General features: G+C 29.1%; 2 protein-coding genes across 5 annotated transcripts in view; one reads left to right on the top strand and one right to left on the bottom strand.

Moving 5' to 3' along the window:
- Positions 1 to 21,008, bottom strand: part of LOC127285401 (synaptotagmin-7) — an 858,561-nt gene that overhangs the window by 456,277 nt on the left and 381,276 nt on the right. The gene's annotated exons all lie outside the window — the stretch shown is intronic.
- Positions 7,313 to 12,638, top strand: LOC127285411 (uncharacterized). The gene is made up of 9 exons (XM_051311413.1): positions 7,313 to 7,664; positions 9,139 to 9,433; positions 9,802 to 10,065; positions 10,157 to 10,297; positions 10,617 to 10,709; positions 10,825 to 10,887; positions 10,973 to 11,209; positions 11,642 to 11,816; positions 12,438 to 12,638. The coding sequence occupies exons 2-7, from the start codon at positions 9,319 to 9,321 to the stop codon at positions 11,161 to 11,163; spliced, it is 867 nt and encodes a 288-aa protein (XP_051167370.1). The 5' UTR covers positions 7,313 to 7,664; positions 9,139 to 9,318; the 3' UTR covers positions 11,164 to 11,209; positions 11,642 to 11,816; positions 12,438 to 12,638.

The following is a 21,008-nucleotide window of genomic DNA, read 5'->3' as shown; positions in this document are numbered from 1 at the left end:
TATTTTAAGACAAAAAAGAAAAAAATCGGTGAGGGCTTTTTGAAAAAAATCGATTTATTGTAAAAAAAACGTAGATGGCGTATTTTTTGCGTTCTTTTTGATTCTAGTTTGTTTTAAACATTTTACTTACTTCACACTTAATACTGTCAGTTACTTGTCATTTCTGTATTGTATTTTTAAAAGTTTATTTCGCTTTAAAATGCCACATCAGGCTCTGACGCATGAGCAAAATCGTAAAAAAGTGTGTTTATGGTGTTCTCGAAAGTTTAAGCAAATGTTTATTATTTCAAACACATTGAAAACCTACATTGCTATATTTACAAGTAAAAGTATATCAGTGACGAGATCGAAAATCAACTTGAAGTGTGACTGTACAATTTGTGAAATTGCACGTAGCCAGCCTATAAATTTTTCAAAAAAATCTCAAGAAGATCAAGTTTCGGGTAAATATTTTTGATTTGCATTTAGTAGAATTTTCCAAATCTATAATTGTTTTTTTTCTATATTAATTTTCACTCATTTTAGGACAACCAAAACAAAAATTGATTTCTGAAAAGCGATGTTCATTCTGTTTTGACGTCATTGGAAGAGGAAAAATGCATCAGTGTAATTTAACATCTAGAGTAAAAAATCTTACCTCTTGCTTATTAGAAACACCATCAAAGGTACAAAGCCAAGTAATTTCAACAGTGATGAAGCAGAAAGTTAATGAAAATAAAGAAAATGGGTCCCCTGATGTATCTTTAACTCAGTTGCAAGGCCGACCTCTTCCTATCCATGTAGGAAAACCCAAAGACAATTCTTTAAAGAGACAATTGTTGTCTGCAAATGATTGATTAAATATCCAAACTAATCTTAATCTGAGTAATCATAAAACTAATGCTCTTGCATCTGCTTTACGTGTAGCATCTGGTAATAGGAAAGTCATTGAGTCTGATGTGAGGACAAAGCTTATGATCAAATCTCACTCTGTAGATGATTTCTTTGATATTAAAGATTTTGTGTTTTTAAAAAAGAATGGAGAACAAGTTTCCAATGATACTAAAGTCGTAGTGTATTGTACCAATTTGCAGGGTTTCATCAAACACATACAAAATCAGAGAGAGGTATCAAATACTTTCTTTAAGTTAGGGATAGATGGAGGAGGTGGGTTTTTGAAAATTTGCCTTTCAGTGCAAACATCAAGTAACGAAAGTAACAATTCTAAGCGTTCTACCTACGATGAAGGTATCGCTGCAAAAAGGTTTAAAGATTCTGGGGTTAAAAAATTGTTTATTTTAGCAATCGCTTCAGATTCTCAAGAAAACTACGAGAACGTTAGTAAACTTTGGTCTGAGTTATGTTTAAAATCATTTGAAGGCACAATTGCAACAGACCTCAAGCTAGCAAATATTTTAGCAGGTATTATGCCGCACAGTAGTTTATACCCATGCACTTGGTGCTACGCGAAAAAAGGCGAACTTGATTCCTGCGGGACTCTTAGATCTTCACAAAATACAGTAGAAAACTATACAAAATGGCGTGCAAGTGGGGCGGTCAAAAGTCAAGCAAAAAAATTTTTTAACTGTGTTAATCCACCACTTATTATGACAAAGAATGAAAAGGTTTATTTGGATATCATTCCGCCACCGGAACTACACCTAATGCTTGGAGTAGCCAATACGCTATTTTCTTATATGCTAAAAGATTGTGAGTCAGAATCTCTTGCTTGGGCTAAGGCATGCTATGCTGAACGTGAAATAACTTACGGGGCACCAACCTTCAAAGGTAATTCCTGTAAAAAGCTTCTGGAGAACGTGGATATTTTACGGAGCATGAAAAATGTAAGTGTAATGAAATATGTAAAAGTATTTGATGACTTTAAAAATGTTGTCCACGCATGTTTTGGAAATAATCTTGACAAGGATTACAATAAGCACATACAATCATTCCAAAGAAGTTACATGGAGTTAGTAGTCGCAGTTACTCCAAAGGTCCATGCGCTGCTCTATCTACACATTTTCAAATTCTACATTTTCTTATATTTTTTTATTTAGAAAAATTTTTAATGAAAAATAGCAAAAAGTAGCCTGAAAAGTAAAAAAAGTAGCCTACGGAAAAAATTAATAATATGTGTAGTTTATATATTAAATTGTATTTAATTAAAAAAAATTAAATTTCAACACTTAATTTACATAATAATTTGCACAATACTTTGTTTTTAGGATATAAAAAATTAAAATTATACCATAAAAGTAAAGAATTTTCGAACATTTAAATGGCAAAAGAGGTAATTACAAATTTTTGGCTCAATCCATTATATTTTATATCAAAAGTCGTTAAGGCCTAATTTTTTAAAAAAATAGATACTTTCCGAAATGATTCTGGATGATATTTAGAGAACGAAATAAAAACAATTCAGTCAAAATTTTTATTATTTATCTTGAAATATGAGTTTAAAATGGAGAAGATATGGAAAACTCACTTTTTCAGCAATTAGAAAGATTATTAAAAATATTGACAACTCTTTTAAAATGTACAATGTATTTTACTGTCTCTTGTTCAGAATTAATTAATTTATTATCTTTTATTGACTACACAGCCTCAGAAAAAAAATTAATTTTCTCCGGCGAAATAGAGTAGTCATTGTTACGTCTTAGTTCTTAGAGATAATCTCAAAAATCTGATAAAAATCCTGAATTAGGGACACAGAAAAAAGCTGGCGTTAGTTTTGTTGCGGGTAATTTTCTCCAATGCTAAAACCCATAAGATTTAACCCAGATTTAGGGTAACATTTGTTGCGTGTTATTTTAACACCAATTCTGGTGTTAAAATAACACTTTGTTTTTCCTGTCGACAAAGATAATTTTTTGCCGAAACACTACGATATTGTATTTCCATGCACATTGTACTTTTTTTCACTGAATTCGAATTCGAAATCAGAATTGAGAAATAAGCTTAAATTTTGAAGATAATGCCAAAAAACTGATTTTGAGTTTTTTTTGAATTTTTGTTTATTGAGTTTTTTGCAATTATCTCAAAACATTTCAGCAAATCTAACAATTATAACTTTGGTTTCGGAATCAGTGGCTAAAAATACATGGAATTACACTATCGCAGTGCCATACAAAAATTTTTCACTTTTTGATTTTTTTTCTTTTTCAAGGCCATGTGGGAAATAGAGCTTTTTTTTGTGGATTCCAACTTTCTCTGAAATAAATAATGATTTCGGGTTAAAATATTCAAGACTTGATAAAGGAGGTTGCAAAGCATAGGGCTGTTCTCCTCATTTACGTAAAAATAATAAAAATAAAGCAATAAATAGTAAAATAATGTATTTAATCATAGTTCATTCAGCGGCCACTCGCTCGAATTGGCGCTGTTTACTGGAGCACTGACACACTCAAGCAACGTCTGTGTATGCGCCGCCATCTTTTTTGTCATTTTCGTTTAAAAATTAAACTTTTTAAAATTAGTTTTTAAATAATTTAACGCAAAATTAAGTTTTTTCAGGAGAACAGCGCGGTGCATTGTACCCAAATCTATCAACCCTCAAATTTTTAGCCTAAAATCTTTTTTCATTTTAGAGAAAGTTGGAATTTTGGAAAATACATTTTCCCATACTAGGTCACGTGGGCTTTTCCCACATGCCGTTAAGCAGTTTTTTGAGTTTATCTTAAAAATAAGAACCAACTTTCAAATTCTGACCCAGGATTCGGATTCAGTGACCCAAAATACGTAAGAATGACTAGTCTATTTTGCCGGACAAAATTTTTTTTGTGGGGGTTTCTTAATTAAGTGAAAAAATGAAAATAATAGATAAAATATGTTTTCAAAGTTGGTCTGTGAAAGTAAGTAAGTTTAAACAGCACACAAATAAGGTGCTAAATATCTTGCGGTTACTTTAACCTAGCGCATTAACATTTATGTAAAACTGTGAAAAATAGCCGGTTATCTATATATATTTCGGTGGTGGGGATAAATCACTCTATTTTCTTAATTTCTAGTTTTTTTATTTATATAGTTTATTTTTATATTTATTTAGATATTTATTTTTATCTAGTTTTTTTATTTTCTTCTAATTTCTAGAAAATTTTAAAATCTTTAAGTTTTTAATTAATATTTATTTATGCATAGGGTAACTGCACCAGTGGTGGATCAGTTAAGCCCCTTAACTTTCTTAATTTGACTTTGAAGTTCTGTATAGGTTGTTTTTAGACAAATTCGAGGTTATTCTTTATAGTATTATGGACCAGATAGTTCCAATAGACATTTCCTTCAAGGTTAGACTTAATTTTGACACCTACGTTTACTTTAATGCTCCATCAAAGATAATTTGTCAATGATCCTATTCTGGATCACTGTTTGCACCAGTCATGGTTGTAGATTGCTCCAGTGGTGGATCACTTAAAAAATCATACTAAAAAACATTGCATTTTAAAATTACGAGACTGAGACGTTTTGCAACTTTTATAGGGCTTTACGGTATAATGTGACTAAATATTAATTAATCATCTTTTTATTAGAATTTTTGGTAATAAATAAATAGAAACTCTTAAAGCTTCAGTTTCAATGATAAATAACATTTATTAATTCTGGGTATTTTAATTCAACAAAAATTTAACAATTTGAAATCAGGGGGTCGATTACGTAAATTTCCCACTTCCCACATCCCACTTCCCACATTTTACATCCCACATCTCACTTCTCACATTTTACATCCCACATCTCACTTCCTACATTTTACATCCCACTTCTCAATTCCCACATCCCATTTCCCACATTTTACATCCCACTTCTCACTTCCCACATTTTACATACCACTTCCCACATCCAACATCTTGTGGGAAATGGGAGAGATGTGAGAAATAAAAGGTGGGAAGCGTGATAAGAAAAGTGTAATGTACAATGTGAGATGTGAAGTGTGAAAAGTGAAATGTGAGAAGTGGGATGTGAAATGTGGGAAGTGAGATGTGGAATGTGAAATATGGGAAGTGGGATGTGGGATGTGGTATGTAAAATATGGGAAGTGGATATGAAATATGGGAAGTAAGAAGTGAGATGTGAAATATGGGAAGTGGGATATGAAATATGGGAAGTGAGATGTGAAATATGGGAAGTGAGATGTGAAATATGGGATGTGGGAAGTGGGATATAAAATGTAGGAAGTGAGATGTGGGATTTGGGATGTAAAATGTGGGAAGTGAGATGTGGGATGTGGGAAAGTTACGTAATCGACCCCCAGGTGTTAACAATTAATAAACATTTGAATTAGTGTTAACTAAAATTTAACTCATAAAATTTTCAATAAAACAATGCGTCAACAGGCGAAAAGTAGGACTGATCCACCACTAGATTTTGTTACTTTTTTGGTTCCAGTCGTGGATCACCCGAAAACAATGGACACGCGCTACTTACAGACGTAAATATTGTTCTCAGGGCTCTATGGGGATGAAACGAAATGCCTCCTATTGTGAAAAGAATTAAAAATTGTCCTAAAATGGCTCCAAAGCTTTCTATTCCAAAATATACTCTTAACTTACATGTTAAGGAAAACTCTTGTTTTCTGTCACCACTTTAGTAATTGTTGTCCTGCTTTCTTCGCGATGAATTTAAAAAATTTTTTAAATTGTAATATTGATCTGTATAACTTTCTTAACAATTACCGACACTTGCGGTTCATTTATTTACAAACGTGTAAACACAAATGACCATTACACAGCCCCACAAAAAAAAAAGTGTCATGTACTTTTGACCGGAATACCCTAACCCTATGTATTTTGAAGCGCTGAACACGAATCCGAAGTCCGTTTTGCTCCATCACGTCAGGATTTTTTTCTAACCTCAAAAAACATGTCGGATTTTGAGAAGTAAGCGATTTTTTTAAAAATTGATGTATTAACTTCAAACTTGGTATCTGGGGGTTTTTTGTGTCGCTGATTACGAATCTGAAGTTAGATTTTCAAAATCCAAAATGGCGGATCCAATATGGCGGACGAATTTTGAAAAAATTTTAAGATTTACTTCAAACTTGGTATCTAGGGGTTTTTTGGGTCGCTGATTACGAATCTGATGTCAGATTTCCGAAATTCGATATGTCTGATTCAATATTAAGGAATTATTTTTAAAAAATTGTCAGATTATTATGAAATTTGGTATCTACAGGTTTTCTAAGTTGCTGACAAGTAACACTAGGGAAGTGCCATACGCCGATTTTTCTGAAACTTGGCAGTTTTGTAGTTTTTTGAAAACAATTTGACACGTATGTTTTGTTTTTCCCCAAAAGCTGATTTATGGGGGGGAACTACCCCATGAATTTTTTTTTGGTAGGGGGACATTATTTTACGAAATTTTTTTAAAATTAATATGCAATAGTGTATCTGGGGGTTTTTTGGGTCATGGGGTAGTTCCCCCCCCCCATAAATCAGCTTTTGGGGAAAAACAAAACATACGTGTCAAATTGTTTTCAAAAAACTACAAAACTGCCAAGTTTCAGAAAAATCGGCGTATGGCACTTCCCTAGTGTTACTTGTCAGCAACTTAGAAAACCTGTAGATACCAAATTTCATAATAATCTGACAATTTTTTAAAAATAATTCCTTAATATTGAATCAGACATATCGAATTTCGGAAATCTGACATCAGATTCGTAATCAGCGACCCAAAAAACCCCTAGATACCAAGTTTGAAGTAAATCTTAAAATTTTTTCAAAATTCGTCCGCCATATTGGATCCGCCATTTTGGATTTTGAAAATCTAACTTCAGATTCGTAATCAGCGACACAAAAAACCCCCAGATACCAAGTTTGAAGTTAATACATCAATTTTTAAAAAAATCGCTTACTTCTCAAAATCCGACATGTTTTTTGAGGTTAGAAAAAAATCCTGACGTGATGGAGCAAAACGGACTTCGGATTCGTGTTCAGCGCGTCAAAATACATAGGGTTAGGGTATTCCGGTCAAAAGTACATGACACTTTTTTTTTTGTGGGGCTGTGTTATTAAATAAATTAAATTTATTATTAAATACCACCGAGTGATAGAATCAAAATAATATTATTAATAAATTACATTATTATACATAGTTTCACTTTTTATTTAATTTAAAAATAATATTTAAATTTACATCGAAAATATCGAAATCGATGTATTGAAGTTTTCAATATATCGATGTTCCAAATCATTAATTTTTAGATTTTTTTCTTAAAAATCGGAAAAATTTTATTTCACAATTAAAAAATTAATTTAAATTTAAAATTGAATTATTTTTTACATAATTTAAATCAACAATTAACACTTATTTTTAAAATTTGAGTGCTAAGAAAATGTTTCATTATTAATTATGGGATAATCATTTTAAATTTGGCGCTTTATCACGTGCTCACCACCAGCGCCTATGAAACATTCCGTTTGAGTCTATATAAAGAGATAAATTAAAGTGCGCATGCTTTGTTTCCGTAGTGTTATTGGCTGCTTCCGTTTACTTAATTCTCTAAAACCAATAACATTTATCGGCAAATTTTCTGTAGATCTTGCGTGTGTTGACTTGTCGAGTATAGTGTCTATATTTTCGTGTTAAAATCGTGCTTCAATATTTTATATTTTTCAATTTCGAATTCAATTTTAGAATTTCAAAGTTACGAAAGTTGTGTAGTATATATTTTATGTAGAGCCTGTAATACGAAGGTAAGTAAATGATCCTTTTTACTTTTCATCTTGAAATCAAAATTTCATGCATAATATGATGTCTGTTAGTCATAAATTGCCTTCTAGTTATTTTGCATTTAGCTATCAATTTCTTTAAGATACAATTACTGTAATTCTATTAATGTAGAGAAAGTTATTTAAATGTTATCGTACTTAGCAAAAGTAATTGTAACAGTAGTGCGATAGAAACAACTCTAAGATTTTTAAAGTTTATGATTTTTCACAAAATTATGAATTTTTATTATATCAGAATCAAATCATTATTAATATTTTCAATTAAATTATTTGCTACTTTCAATTTATTTATATTTAATTACATTTATTCTGTTCTATTTAAAAATATAATTTAAATGTAAAATTGAATTACACCCAAAAAAAAGTAATCTTATACTTAGAGGAAAATTCCTCTTCTAATATCCTCTAAATATTTCCTCTTTAAACAAGATTATTCAATTGAAATGTAGAATATTTTTATTCTTCATTTTAATGGAAGAATGACAAAAGGATTCCTTTTGTATTTTCCTCTTTAATTAAGATTTTCCGTTTTAAATTTAGAAGATTTAAAAAAAGGAAACGGAAAAAAATAATGTAATCGTTTGATCCCTTTCCCTGGGTATGATAGTTGTGAAGTTGTTTTTTAACCTTTCAGTTTTAATATTTCTGGTAAAATGTCAACAAAAAGGACAAAAAAATGGATTTGCTTTATTAAAAATACAGAAAATATAGTTAAATTCAAATTAAATGAATATTTTTAACGCTATTTTTAGATTTAAAAAAATTTGGATATTTCTTGTGAAATTTTACTACTCAGGTAAATAGAAATACTATAACCCCATTTTTGAATCTTTCGAATTTTTTAAATCTTTTTATTTACTTTTTTAAAAAAGTTTTAAAACGTTAAATAATTTCATATATGAAATTTTTTTCTGTCCTATAAAAAATGTTAACTTTTAAACATATCATCATGTTTTAAAATTATTTTTGCGCTGAAAATCTCGTTGATCATTACAACTGATTAATGAAAACTTATTTTTTGTATTTTAATTATCAATATAAAATGTTGATAATTAACCAAAAACATGACATTGTTAATGTTATATTAAAAAACAATTTTTATTATTATATTGAAATGAACTATTATAATTTTACTTAATTTTAATTTAAAAATGTATTTTCTGCAAAGATTTTATTATTTGATTGAAATTACAATTATTTTATTGATAGCTTTGACATTAAAAACAATTTTACGAGGTTTGGATGACGACATTTAATTTAAGAGGAAAATCCTCTTAAATGAAGAATAATAATTTTGATACCAAAATTAAGAGGAAAATATGCATTTATTTTAGAGGAATCCTCTAGATTGAAAATTACTTTTTTTAGGGTGTATTATAAAAAGAATTTTAATATAACCTTAAAATGATTAAATATTAATAAATAAATTTTATTAAAGGTCTCCAGAATAACGTCCCCTACGTCGAATTTAACTACAAAACGCATAAGAAAGTTTCAGTTGATTGAATTCTTAGATGAAGACGGACAAGAATTACCAGAAGGCCAAAAAGACGTTGATGCTGTACCAAAAAGCTGGATTTTTTATGATTTTAAAGAAGATCAACATTACACAAGATTTATGCCACCTCCATATAATCAAAAAAGAAGGAAGGTCTTGAAGCAACTGGTGAAATCCGAAGCACCAGCTCCTGCAGATTGGCCTATATATCTCATTACTTTTAGAGGACACGCAGGTAAGAATCTAATGTAAATCTATTTTTTTTAATTTAAAAACGTTCAGAAAGCTTTTATTCGACGATTCTTAAAATCTTTAAAAACTTAGATTAAATTCGTAAATTTTTATCATCATGCGAATTCCTTAAAATCACCTTTTATTTTTAAACAAAACTTTACATCATTCATATTTTATATAATAATATTTACTTAGTATTTAGAAATCATCAACTGAGGTATTTATAAATAACTAAATTATTATTATTTTTAAAAAACTGTCTTGAAGAAATTTATTTTGAAATATATTTTTTTATAAAATTTTGAAAAGTCGTTGAATTTATACAAAAGCTACTGGAAATTATTAATAGGAAATTATCTCTGATTTTAGAATCATACGAAGAAGCAGAAATCCGGCTAAAAGAACTGGAAGAAAAAAAATATGCGTATTCATCAAATGCGGAGACTGATGCTGAGGAAAAATCCAAAGGAGTTCCAGAATTGTTCAAAAGTCTCCACGCAGCAACTCATAAACTGACGCTACCAACTTTAGATCAAGTTATTCCATCTGTAAGTGGACAATCTACTAGCAAGAATAGAAAAAAGGATGATCCGAGTGTTGATTCACGTGAGTCGAATGCTTTATCTAATTTTGGTAAGTGTTATATTCATATTTACATAAATATAATTTTTAAATGTTAACTTTAATTATTTTTTAACTAAAAATATACAAAATGTTTTGACAGATAAAGTTTTCCAAGAATTGCTTGAGGGGAATGAAGCTGATGATGAATTAAATTCAGTTGAGGATTCTCAGAATCTAATAGGAATTCCGGGTCCTTCAGGAAAGAGCAAAATCATCGGTGGAAAGGCTCAAATATCAATAGGTATAATATTTTTTAATAATATTCTATCATGTTCCTTTCCAATTTAGTTTTATTTTGGAAGAAGTCCTGTATTGGTGATAATCTTCTATTCTAATTTTTGATAATATTTCGATATTATTTTTGTCATTAATGTTAAAAAAATTTTCTAACACCAACAAATGGTTTTCCTTAAATTTGCAATTTTTTAAACATATCTTTTCATTTATTGAACGGTATGTTAATATTAACTTGTTCAGAGTATTATAAGTTTTAAAAAATCAAACATTTTTTGAAAACACAGTTTTGAATTTTTTTATTTAATAATTATTGTATTTTCCAGAAAAAGATCATTCGATTAGTTCAGGACCGAAAAGGAAAATTGAAAATGGCACCATGAATCCAAAACCGTCAAAAAAATCAAAATCTCAACATGGTAAATTATACTCACGTTTTTCATTATTTAATTAACATTTTCGTTTTCCAAACTTACATGGATAGTTTCATCTTAATTTTTGTAATCGAGGATATTATTTAATATGATGTTTTAGATTTTTCTCTTGAAGAAGATGATAGGACATTTGATTCTAATATTTCAAACCAGACGACTCTTGGTAAGTAAATATATATAATTAAATGAAAAAATATTTGATTTGTATGATTGCAAATATATAATTTTTTAATAACTTTATTTTTCAGATAAAATCTTAAGTGTCACCGTGAAAACCCTTGTTTACGTCAAGGAAATGCATAAAGAAACAAAGCAGTTAAGCAACGAATTAAATCAAATAAGCCAGCAACAACAGTTGAATCTTTCCGATTACACAAGTGTCGACCTTTGCGGAAGAAAACAATATAGAACTCCCATTAAAAGATATGACAGATTTTGATAGCTTCGAAGTAAAGTTGGCAGAAACCGATTTTCAAAAACAATTTGTAAGTATCCATGTATTTTTATTATATAGTTGAGATTTTTTCAAAAAAGTATATTAAAAATATAATTGGATAATTAAAAATATAATATAAGTTTAAAAGAAAATGTAAAAAAAAGGCTGAAGTCCGCAACGTTTTTAAAAACGAAAAATTAAAATAGAATTATTTTTTCATGTCAATTTATCTCTAATTTTGATTTGCACAAACTTTCAAGAAATTAATACTTTTATAAAAACCAGTTACCCCCGAATAAGTTTAATTTTAACCCAAATTAATAGATATTGTCTAATTTTTTTTTCGTTTGCGTTTATAAAAACGTTGCGGATTTCAGCATCATAAAAAAGCTATAATTAATTTGAATAAATATATTAAAATAATTTTTTCCATCGTCTTAATTAGAAAACATTACTTTTAATAATATTTTAATATTTTCAGATATCAACTCTTCCACTATACTATCATCCAAAATTCAATGTACGAAAAACATTAACAAATATCTTCAGAAAATATTTGTCAAAAACTTTGGCTCTCCAATTTGTTACACAAAGTAATTCTAGCAATAAGGTTAAAAAGGTTTTTAAGGGGACGAAAATGTATGTGTGCATGCTTGGTAAGTTCTTTAAATTGATTTTTATTATTTTCAATGTTCAAATTACTCTTGTTTTTTTAAAACAAAATAAAAATTTTTAATTATAAACTTTTTAAAATTTATTATTGTTAAATATATAAAAGTACCGACGGAATAGCTCAGTTGGTTGGTGCTCCAGGCTTTGCGGGTTGAGCGAACGAGGTTCGCACCCCCCGTCAGCCGGGGATTTTTCCGACACGTGAGCTATTCTGAGCGGGAGGCTTGACGTCTAGGTGCGACGGTATACATTGTCGATTAATTGTCCGATGTATACCGCCGAAACTAGACAGTCGATAAACCGGTTGTACTCAGAAGAGGTTTTTCTACAGTTTCCCTCTTCTCTGGCGAGAAAACCCAATGACGGATGGTTCAGGCAAAATGCGAGTACTCCTATCTTCGAAAGTCGCACTGTAGGCGCATTAGGTTAAAAAAAAATTTGCAAAAAATTTGTAGAATGGTTATGCTTCATCCATAAAAAGTATTTCTCGGGGACTCTTGTCGAGTGCGTAATATGCCAATAGGGCAGGAGTATAAATGAAAAGAAAAAAAAAAAAAAAAAAAAAATATATATATATAAAAGTAATCGGTGTAATAATTTTCCAGCTACAATTTCAAAAACACACACAGAAGAAAGGACGTTGGATCTTCTTACCGAAAAACCTTTTTATCAGAATTGGGCAACGTTTTCCCTAACGCCAAAGATTGGGAGGGTAGAGTACGCGTTCAGAAAAATAAAAATGATGCAACTCCCGAAGACGAAACTATCAATACGTAATTATGGCCTAAAAAATAATTACTTTCATTTCTTCTGTAATTATTTTCATTATATTTATGAATAAAAGTCTTTTTATAAATATGTTTTTTTGGATTTATTAAATATTTATTAATCTTTATTTAATAATAATCAATTAAAGGGAGCTAATAGGGTTCTAGCGAGAACCCTTTACTCCTGGTAGGGAAATCGCAGGGATATCCCTGCTAGATCCCTACCAATATTCCTCGCTAGCGTCGATCGTGACGAAAAATGCCGGGTCCCGCCTAGAGTTTCCCTTCCGGAACCCATCTGGCAAATGGGACGCACAGCGAGGTTCCTACTAAAATCTAACTCAAATTTCTACACGGGTAGGGTTATCCGGATCCACATCCACTCCATGAGATGAGAAGGGCAAAATCAATCCACACCATAATAATTCCACTTTATAAGTAAATCTTTATTATACTATAATTAGAGTAATAGAAGTTTCCACCATTATATCACGATAATTCAATTCACACAACCAGCTAATCTGGCAGCTCGAATGCTTATTACTAATCGTCATATCAAGGCATACGTCACATTCTTCGCCCTAGGAAGGGAGTGAGGGGTACCCCTCAAGGCGTACTCCCACAGAATCTTCATATAGAATTTCTATAGAATCATTCTAGCCAAAATTCTATAGAATTTTTTTGACTGGGAGTGTTTTTTTTATTTTTGAAATTTTACTGGATTCTATAATACTGTTACATATATATATATATATATATATATATATATATATATAATATATGTCGTAGGCAAATAGAAGAATTTGACATTTAGCTAAATTCCTAGGCGTTTAGGTAAATGGCGCAAAATAGACGAATGGACTTGGAAAATGATTAAATGCGTCTACTTGCTTAAATAGATTGTGAAACACTTTCAATTTTTCTTCAAATTCATCGCGATTTATACTCATTTTTGGTAAAAAAATCGAAATTTAAATAAAAATTCGCGTCAACTACAATTTTCATTTAGAGGGTACGGGAAGTATGATTATACTACATAAAATTTGGTTTTGTAACGTAATTTAAGGAAATAAATTTATTTTGTTTTGATCATTTGTTTACAATTTCTACAAATTAAATGTACATATCTGACGTTTGTTTCAGAAATTAAATTTATTTTATTTCCAGCTCCTGTTTATAATTTCTATGTGTTAACCATTTTCTTCTATTTGCCGGCACGGCTTCAGGCAAATAGCCAAATGACTAGTCACTTAGCTAAATGACTAATCTATTCAGGCAAGTAGACGCTATAAAAAGATCCCTTTGTACATGATTATGTGCCCGCAGAAATTCAATTTTATGCAAATTACAAAAATTCATGGCATATTACTTTTTCTGCATTATGATTTTTCAAATTTTAAATTAAAATTTTTAAATTCAATTAAAAAGAAAATTGTTTGAATTTAAAAAAAAACTATTCAAATAAAAGTAATAATAAGTAAAAATTAATTAATGTTATATATTTAGCAAATCATTCGTTCATTAAAAATCAATAAATTTATAAATTATAATACATAAATATGCATTAAATATATTAAAAAATAAAATATACTTAAAGAAATTTAAATAATTTAAAAAGTTAAAAAGAAAAAAATGTTGCTTAAAAAATAACATAAATATTCATGTGTTATGTCACATAGTTTCATAATTGTTACCTAACAATTAAAGAACAATGTGACATACAAAAAGTTACCACATTGTGATGTAATAAATATATCATATTGTTATATAACATATACGTATACAAATTACGTAACAATTATATCACCATAGAATAACAGAATTATATCACAGCGTTTCATTCTCATTATATAATGGTTGCATTAAAATAATGTTACAGAGTGACATAACAATGTGACCTATTTTTTATGTAGCTGATACATAACGTGTTTGCTGGGATAATACTTCATTAAAAAAAAATTTATCCTATATAATATGTATATGAGGCATTTCATTTAAAAACGACTGTTGATGTCACAGATTTTTTTTTACTTCTAGTAATCGATAGTAATTATGATTCTAAATAAATATACAAAATATTAATTTAAAAATTTTTAATATTTCCCAAGATATTAGTGTTAACAAATTATAACAATTTTTTTCTATTTCTACCTTTTTTCTATTAAAAATAGAAAAAAAGTTTGAATGTTTTTTACGTAGAAAAAGTTAAATTTTAAGAAAAAAATTATTGTGAAAGAAAATTATTAATTTTTTATTTAATTTATTTAAATAATAAAGTTTGTTTATAACTTTTAAACTTTTTCTCCCTGTTCTTCTTGCATTCGCTGAAGGAAGAAAAGAATAGACATTTGATAAATTGAAGGCCTACCGATAATTCAAATCAAGGAAATTCAACAGAAATGAACCACATTAAATGTAAAAACTATCAAAGTGATAAACGTGAAACAGAAAACGCAAACTACTCATCCAAATTATCTTACAATTCTACCTCCGGATCAGAATATATAAAAGCTATTCGGAATATTAAATACCTATATACCTAGTCAAAATCTATTGGGAAATATTAAAAAGAAGCAGCAGACTATCTCAGTGTCGCAGGTGTCAAAAGTTTTAGACATGGTGCAAAACGGCACCAAAGAGTATGAAGTGCGCAGGTTCACATCTAAAAACTGACCTACAACCCAGAGACGGAGAAACCCAAGAGGTGCATCAATTGCAACGGAGAGAACTGGGCAAGCAACAACTGCCCGGTCTATCTAAAACTAGTCAAAAAGATGGATGCTAGAACTGTAAGGGAAACCGTCAAAAATATTAGAAAGCAGACAACTGCGAATGAATACTGCAAAACAATTTCCATCAATGAGACAGCAAGCCGAGAATGCCTGGAACAAGAACAACAAAAGTCAAAACATTCCATTGCCCACGAACGAACGAGCACAAGGAAGGAGGACAACGTTGGACGAGCTGAGGGACTTTCAGGAACTGACAGCGGAATCAAATAGACTGATTAAAATTTGTAATATAGGTAAAATGCTGTGCTGAGACTAGTTAAATTTTTAAATGATAAATTAATTATATGTTACAAAGGACTTTGGAAATTGTAAATACGATAGAATGAGAAAGGCACCTGTTGGGGACGGTATACAAAATATTTTGTCGAAAAATCTTTCTAAAAAGGCTTTACTTCAAATGATAAATATACATATATTTATTGCCCTTTCATATAAGGCGGAAAAAGATAAACTCTTTGCAGCAAGCTATCGACCTATTAGATTGTTGCCGACATTGTCAAAGGTCTTTGAGAGAATAATTTATAAAAAAATTAAAAAATTTGAAAGCATTAATAATATATTAATAACTAACCAATTTGGATTTAGAAATAATAGAAGCAGTGTACAACAATTAATTAGACACCTTAGACATATAAGCACAAATTTTAATAAGAAAATATCAACTGACTTTGTTTTGTTTACATCGAAAAGGCTTTTGACACTGTATGGCACACAAAATATACAAATTTAAACCAAATATACTTCTATATTCTATTCTATATTTATATTTCTTTTCTTTCCATTTAATCAATATCATTTTAGACTATCTTAATAGCAGAAAATTTTATGCCACCCACTGTGACAAATCTACTTGCGCAGGTGCACAGAAAAAACTGGGTAAATTTTGTTGCGAGTAATTTTCACCAATGTTAACTCACATAGACAGTGGCGCCCTCAACTAGGATAAAATTTGTTGCAGGTAATTTTTATACCGATTTTGGGGTAAAAATTCTACTTTTTTTCGTGTGTGTACCTCAGGGGTCCCGGTTTTATATATTAATGATATACCGTCAACAGACCAAATTGGGTGCTCACCTTTCGTAGATGAAACTACATTGTATTTATCCTCTTGGTGCGCACCGTAAGGGCTCATAAACTATTGCAAGAGACAACAAATAAAGTGATTGATTCTAATTTTAGTAACTTAAAACCAATATAGGAAAAACTAAATTAATACTTTTAACTCGGAAAAATTTTGAACAAATACGTATAAAAAAAATTGAAATACTAGATTTTAAATTATGCAGGACAAGAGTATTGAGAGGAAATTAATTTATTTAATATAATTATATAATTAATTAATTAATTAATTAATTATACCACACATATTAAAAATGTGATAAGGAAGGATCGAATAATGTTCGGCGTACTTGACTCACTTATTTGTAGAAAAAGCAAACTGAATATTAAAAACAAAACTGTAATTTTTTCTTTAATAATTAGACTAATTTTATTATATGCAGCCCCATTATAGCCACAGTAAAAACCCGGGCTCAAAATGATCCAGCCAGCAGGATCATTTTGATCCGCAGCAAAAATGAGTCAAGCAGATGGCGCCACGTTCTATGTCGTTCAGCATTGGCTTATTTTGAACAGCAGCAAATTGAGCCCAGGTTTTTACTGTGAGAGCAATACGTACATTTCAAATATAAATAAAAAACATTTCAAAATAAAATTATTAAATTAATAACTAAAGCTCATCCAAAAGCCAATAATCTTGACCTGCATAAACAATTAAATATGCCAAGTATTTGAGAACAAATTTATAAACTGACTAAAAACTTTTATGAGAATCAAAAAACTGACACCAGAAGTTTAATCAGCGTCCAAAAAACCCCCAAGTAACGAGTTTCAAGCAAGTTTAATCAATTTTTTAGAAAAATCATCCGCCATATTACATAAAAAGATTGATTATGTAGACAATATGTAAAGAGAGGCTGGAAATAATTATGGATTTGCGTTAGAAAGTGACGTTAAATACGAATGTGTTGCATTAACGAAACATTCTCTGGACGTAATTAAAATTTCATTCGTAGGACGAAGAATATTTGATGTCACTTGTTTCGAATAATTAAATTGACAAAGAAACCATAATGATAATGATGAATATTAAGGACTCTAATGGCTAGAATTATATTGAAAATATATGAAGTTTAAATATAGACTATATGATCGTGAGATAATTATGGTTTAGTGTTACCTCTGCGCTATGAAAGTTCAGTAAACATTCAAGTTCTTATAATCTTATAATGTTAATATCAGATGGTTAATATTATAATATCTTCTTTCTAATTACTTAATTAGACTTACTTCTAATTACTTTTGTGGCGTCGATTTAAAACTTATCGAATTTTTATTTAGCATCAGAATTTTAAAAAGTGAATTTTATAATGAGCATATAATCTTTTATATCAAAGAATATTTTCTTTCTTTTTTGTTTAGGAAACGTTAATTTTTAGGGATATTTTAAAAAAGTATGGCCATCTATCTCGGACTTACCCTAATATTGAAATTAAAAATATTGTTGATCCTGAGAGTTTAAATAATTACACTGACTTCAAAGATATATTGCTATTAATACTGAAAATGAAATGATGAAGGGGACGTTATATAAAAGAAAATGTAACATTTTTGCTGAGTGGAGATTGTTCGGTAACGTAAAGTACTGCTTTTGACAACTCATAAATCCAATTGAGTAAAACGCTAAGTGAATAAAGCCAGCCTCCCGAGAACGTGAAGATTTCACCGGTCATTGAACATTTGATTCTGAACACTCCTGGCACTTGAAATTCAATTTACAATATGACTGCAATTTAATGGAAAATTACTTTTTTCTAACACATTTGTTACTTCAATCTTATGCTTCTAATTTAAGAAAATATTAGTAATTATCCAGTTCCGCGGCTTTTCTCAAAGTCAATTGTCAACATTTTTCAACGGAATAAATTTTTTTCGACTAATATAAAAATTTGTAATCAGGTGGGGAAAGACGAAAAAGTTTCTGAAGGAAAGTCAGGGATAGGTAGCTATATCTAAATTAAATTAATAAATCTAAATTAAAGAATTTGATGTTTTTCACATTTAATAAATTTTTACATTACTTGAAAATATTTTTCCCATTTTTAAGTAACTAACCAGTTATTTAAATTAAATTATTCTTCTATAGGAAAAATTAGATACATTATTAGTAGAAAGCCAAAAAAAAATTTCGATATTTGCAGAAGTAAAAATAGTTTTCGTCTTATTGAATTTATAGAAAAAGTTTCAATAAAAAGGATAAAGTTTTCAGTGAGTCTTCAAATAATTATTCAATCTATTGAGCTGAAGTATAATCGGTCAATATCACTGTTCATAAATTTTATCCAGCATCGGAAGTCGCCTATGGAAAGAGAAACGAAAGTGTCGAGCAATTCATGAAAATTGCCCGCTCTCTCCTTGAGCGCAAAACTTCGTTTCAGCGAAATTCACGAGCAAGCGAATGAAGCAATTGATTAACTATACGTTTCATGGCACAGGCTTCGTATTGATTTCCAATCAGAAAGCCTTAAACCTCCGTTCTCATTTTATTCCCTCTTTTTCCTCTCCCAATCGTCGACGAGAGATTCTGCGATATTTAATTATCTTAAAAATATCGTAGTCAGTTGTTCCGTTTTCAAATTGGACAACGTAACAAGTGGCATCTGTTGCTTTTGTTGATTTAAGTGCGGTGAAACACTTGACTTCCTGGCAAACTTCCAATTGGCATTTCGTCAGTTATTGCAGAATTTAAGCTTGGCGAACGGTACTAACTTTTTATTGGGATTTTTGCATTAATATCCGCTTGCTACGCACACCGCCGGATGTTCCGATATATTATAATATCCGGAAGTCTGAAATCTAGTTGAGAACACACACCATCCGTTGTTTCTCTTTTACCAACTTTTCGACTTTCTCATGAAAAAGTATTTTACGAAATTTTATAGAAATTTCTGTTTCAAAATTATTGTTTAGAAAACTTGGCAATTTAAAAACGATCTTGTTTTTTCTGGAAAATTTTTTTTTTTCACAAAGACTTTCTTTGAGCACTGAGGGATATGTGGAGATTATGCCAGTAATGCTACTCAAGGGACTAATATGATGCTAGAAGAATATAATATTTCTAAAGGTAAAGGGAACAGTCATTCTTTCCTCAGGGAAAGGTGCTGACTACAACGCATATCAGTATTTTCATAACTGCTAATTAACTGGGGATAAGATAGATAAAACAATTTTAAATTATTCAATTGTTTTGATTTTATCCTCTATTATTTTTCTAAAACAAAAATTAGACAGATAACAAAAACACAATATTTATTTTTTGTTTTTTACATTTTTTTAATTTTCAGGATTTAGAAATTTTTTCTTTTAAATTAACGAAAAAAATACTTCAATTCAATTCAATAAGTCTACAAAATACATATCCTACATAATTTTAAATTTTTATATTAGAAATAAATACAAAAAATTGAATATTCTTAAATCAAAACAATTGTTTATAATTAAATAAAAAATCAAACTTAATTACAAAAATTTCAATTTAAAATCTTTTAAAAATTAATTATTTTTAAAATTTTCCATCTATAAAACTTTTTTTAAATTTAATACTTTCAATTATAACTCTTCCAAAAAATCTGAAAGCATTTTTCAATTAAAAAATTGTAAAGTTCAATTTTTGTCTTTAATTTTTAATAAATTCTTTAGCAACAGAAATAACAAAAAAAATTTAATTCAAAATCATTTGAATTCAATTTTTTTCAAAAATTCTTATTTAAAATCTTCTAAAATTAAAAAATTCAATTATTTGAAAGTATTTTTAAATTAAAAACGTTTGAAATTCATTTCTTTCTGTAATTTCTAATAAATTCTGCATCAACAAAAATCATAAAAAAATTTCAATTAAAAATCACTTGATGTTTAATTAATTTTAAAAATATGAATTGTAAATCTTTGAAAATTTAATTACTTTTAAAAAATGTTATCTAAAATTATTTGATAAATTATTTCAAATTCTGTAAAATTTACTTATTGTCTGAAATTTAACAAAATCATTTGAAATTTGATTATTTCTAAAAATTTACGTTTAGAATTTCAAAAAAATCGATTTTTTTGGTTGAAAATGTTCCTTAGTATCATCAAAAAATTACTGTCTAAAAACGTTTTTTTTTAAATATGTAAAAGAAACCAAAGTTGTAGTCAAAAATCGTTTGATTGTCCTGGCTCAATGTATTAAGTTATGAAAACTTTAAACGCGTTTTTATCGAAAACACATTTTTCAAACTGATGCACGGCGATTCTCGAAATCTACTGAACCGATTTTAAAAAACATAAGATCATTCGATTCTTTATTTAAAAAGTAGAGCATAAACCTTTAAAATTTAATATTTCTCCCCCATGCTTTTTATACGGGGGTAAATTGCCCCAAAAACACGGCGTTTTTGCGAATTTTTGAGAAAAATGTATCTACATAAAAAATAAAAAAAACTTTTAAAAAATCGTTTTTTAAATTTATTGTCTCGAATGAACCTTTATGAAGAGATTCCCGTTTGAATTTTGAATTTAT

Source organism: Leptopilina boulardi, unplaced genomic scaffold (assembly GCF_019393585.1).
Source record: "Leptopilina boulardi isolate dan_hultmark-lab unplaced genomic scaffold, ZJU_Lbou_2.1 LbouV2_332, whole genome shotgun sequence".
NCBI classification, from domain to species: domain Eukaryota; kingdom Metazoa; phylum Arthropoda; class Insecta; order Hymenoptera; family Figitidae; genus Leptopilina; species Leptopilina boulardi.
The sequence above is the reverse complement of the archived record's forward strand: the minus strand, read 5'-3'. Positions and strand labels throughout refer to the sequence as shown.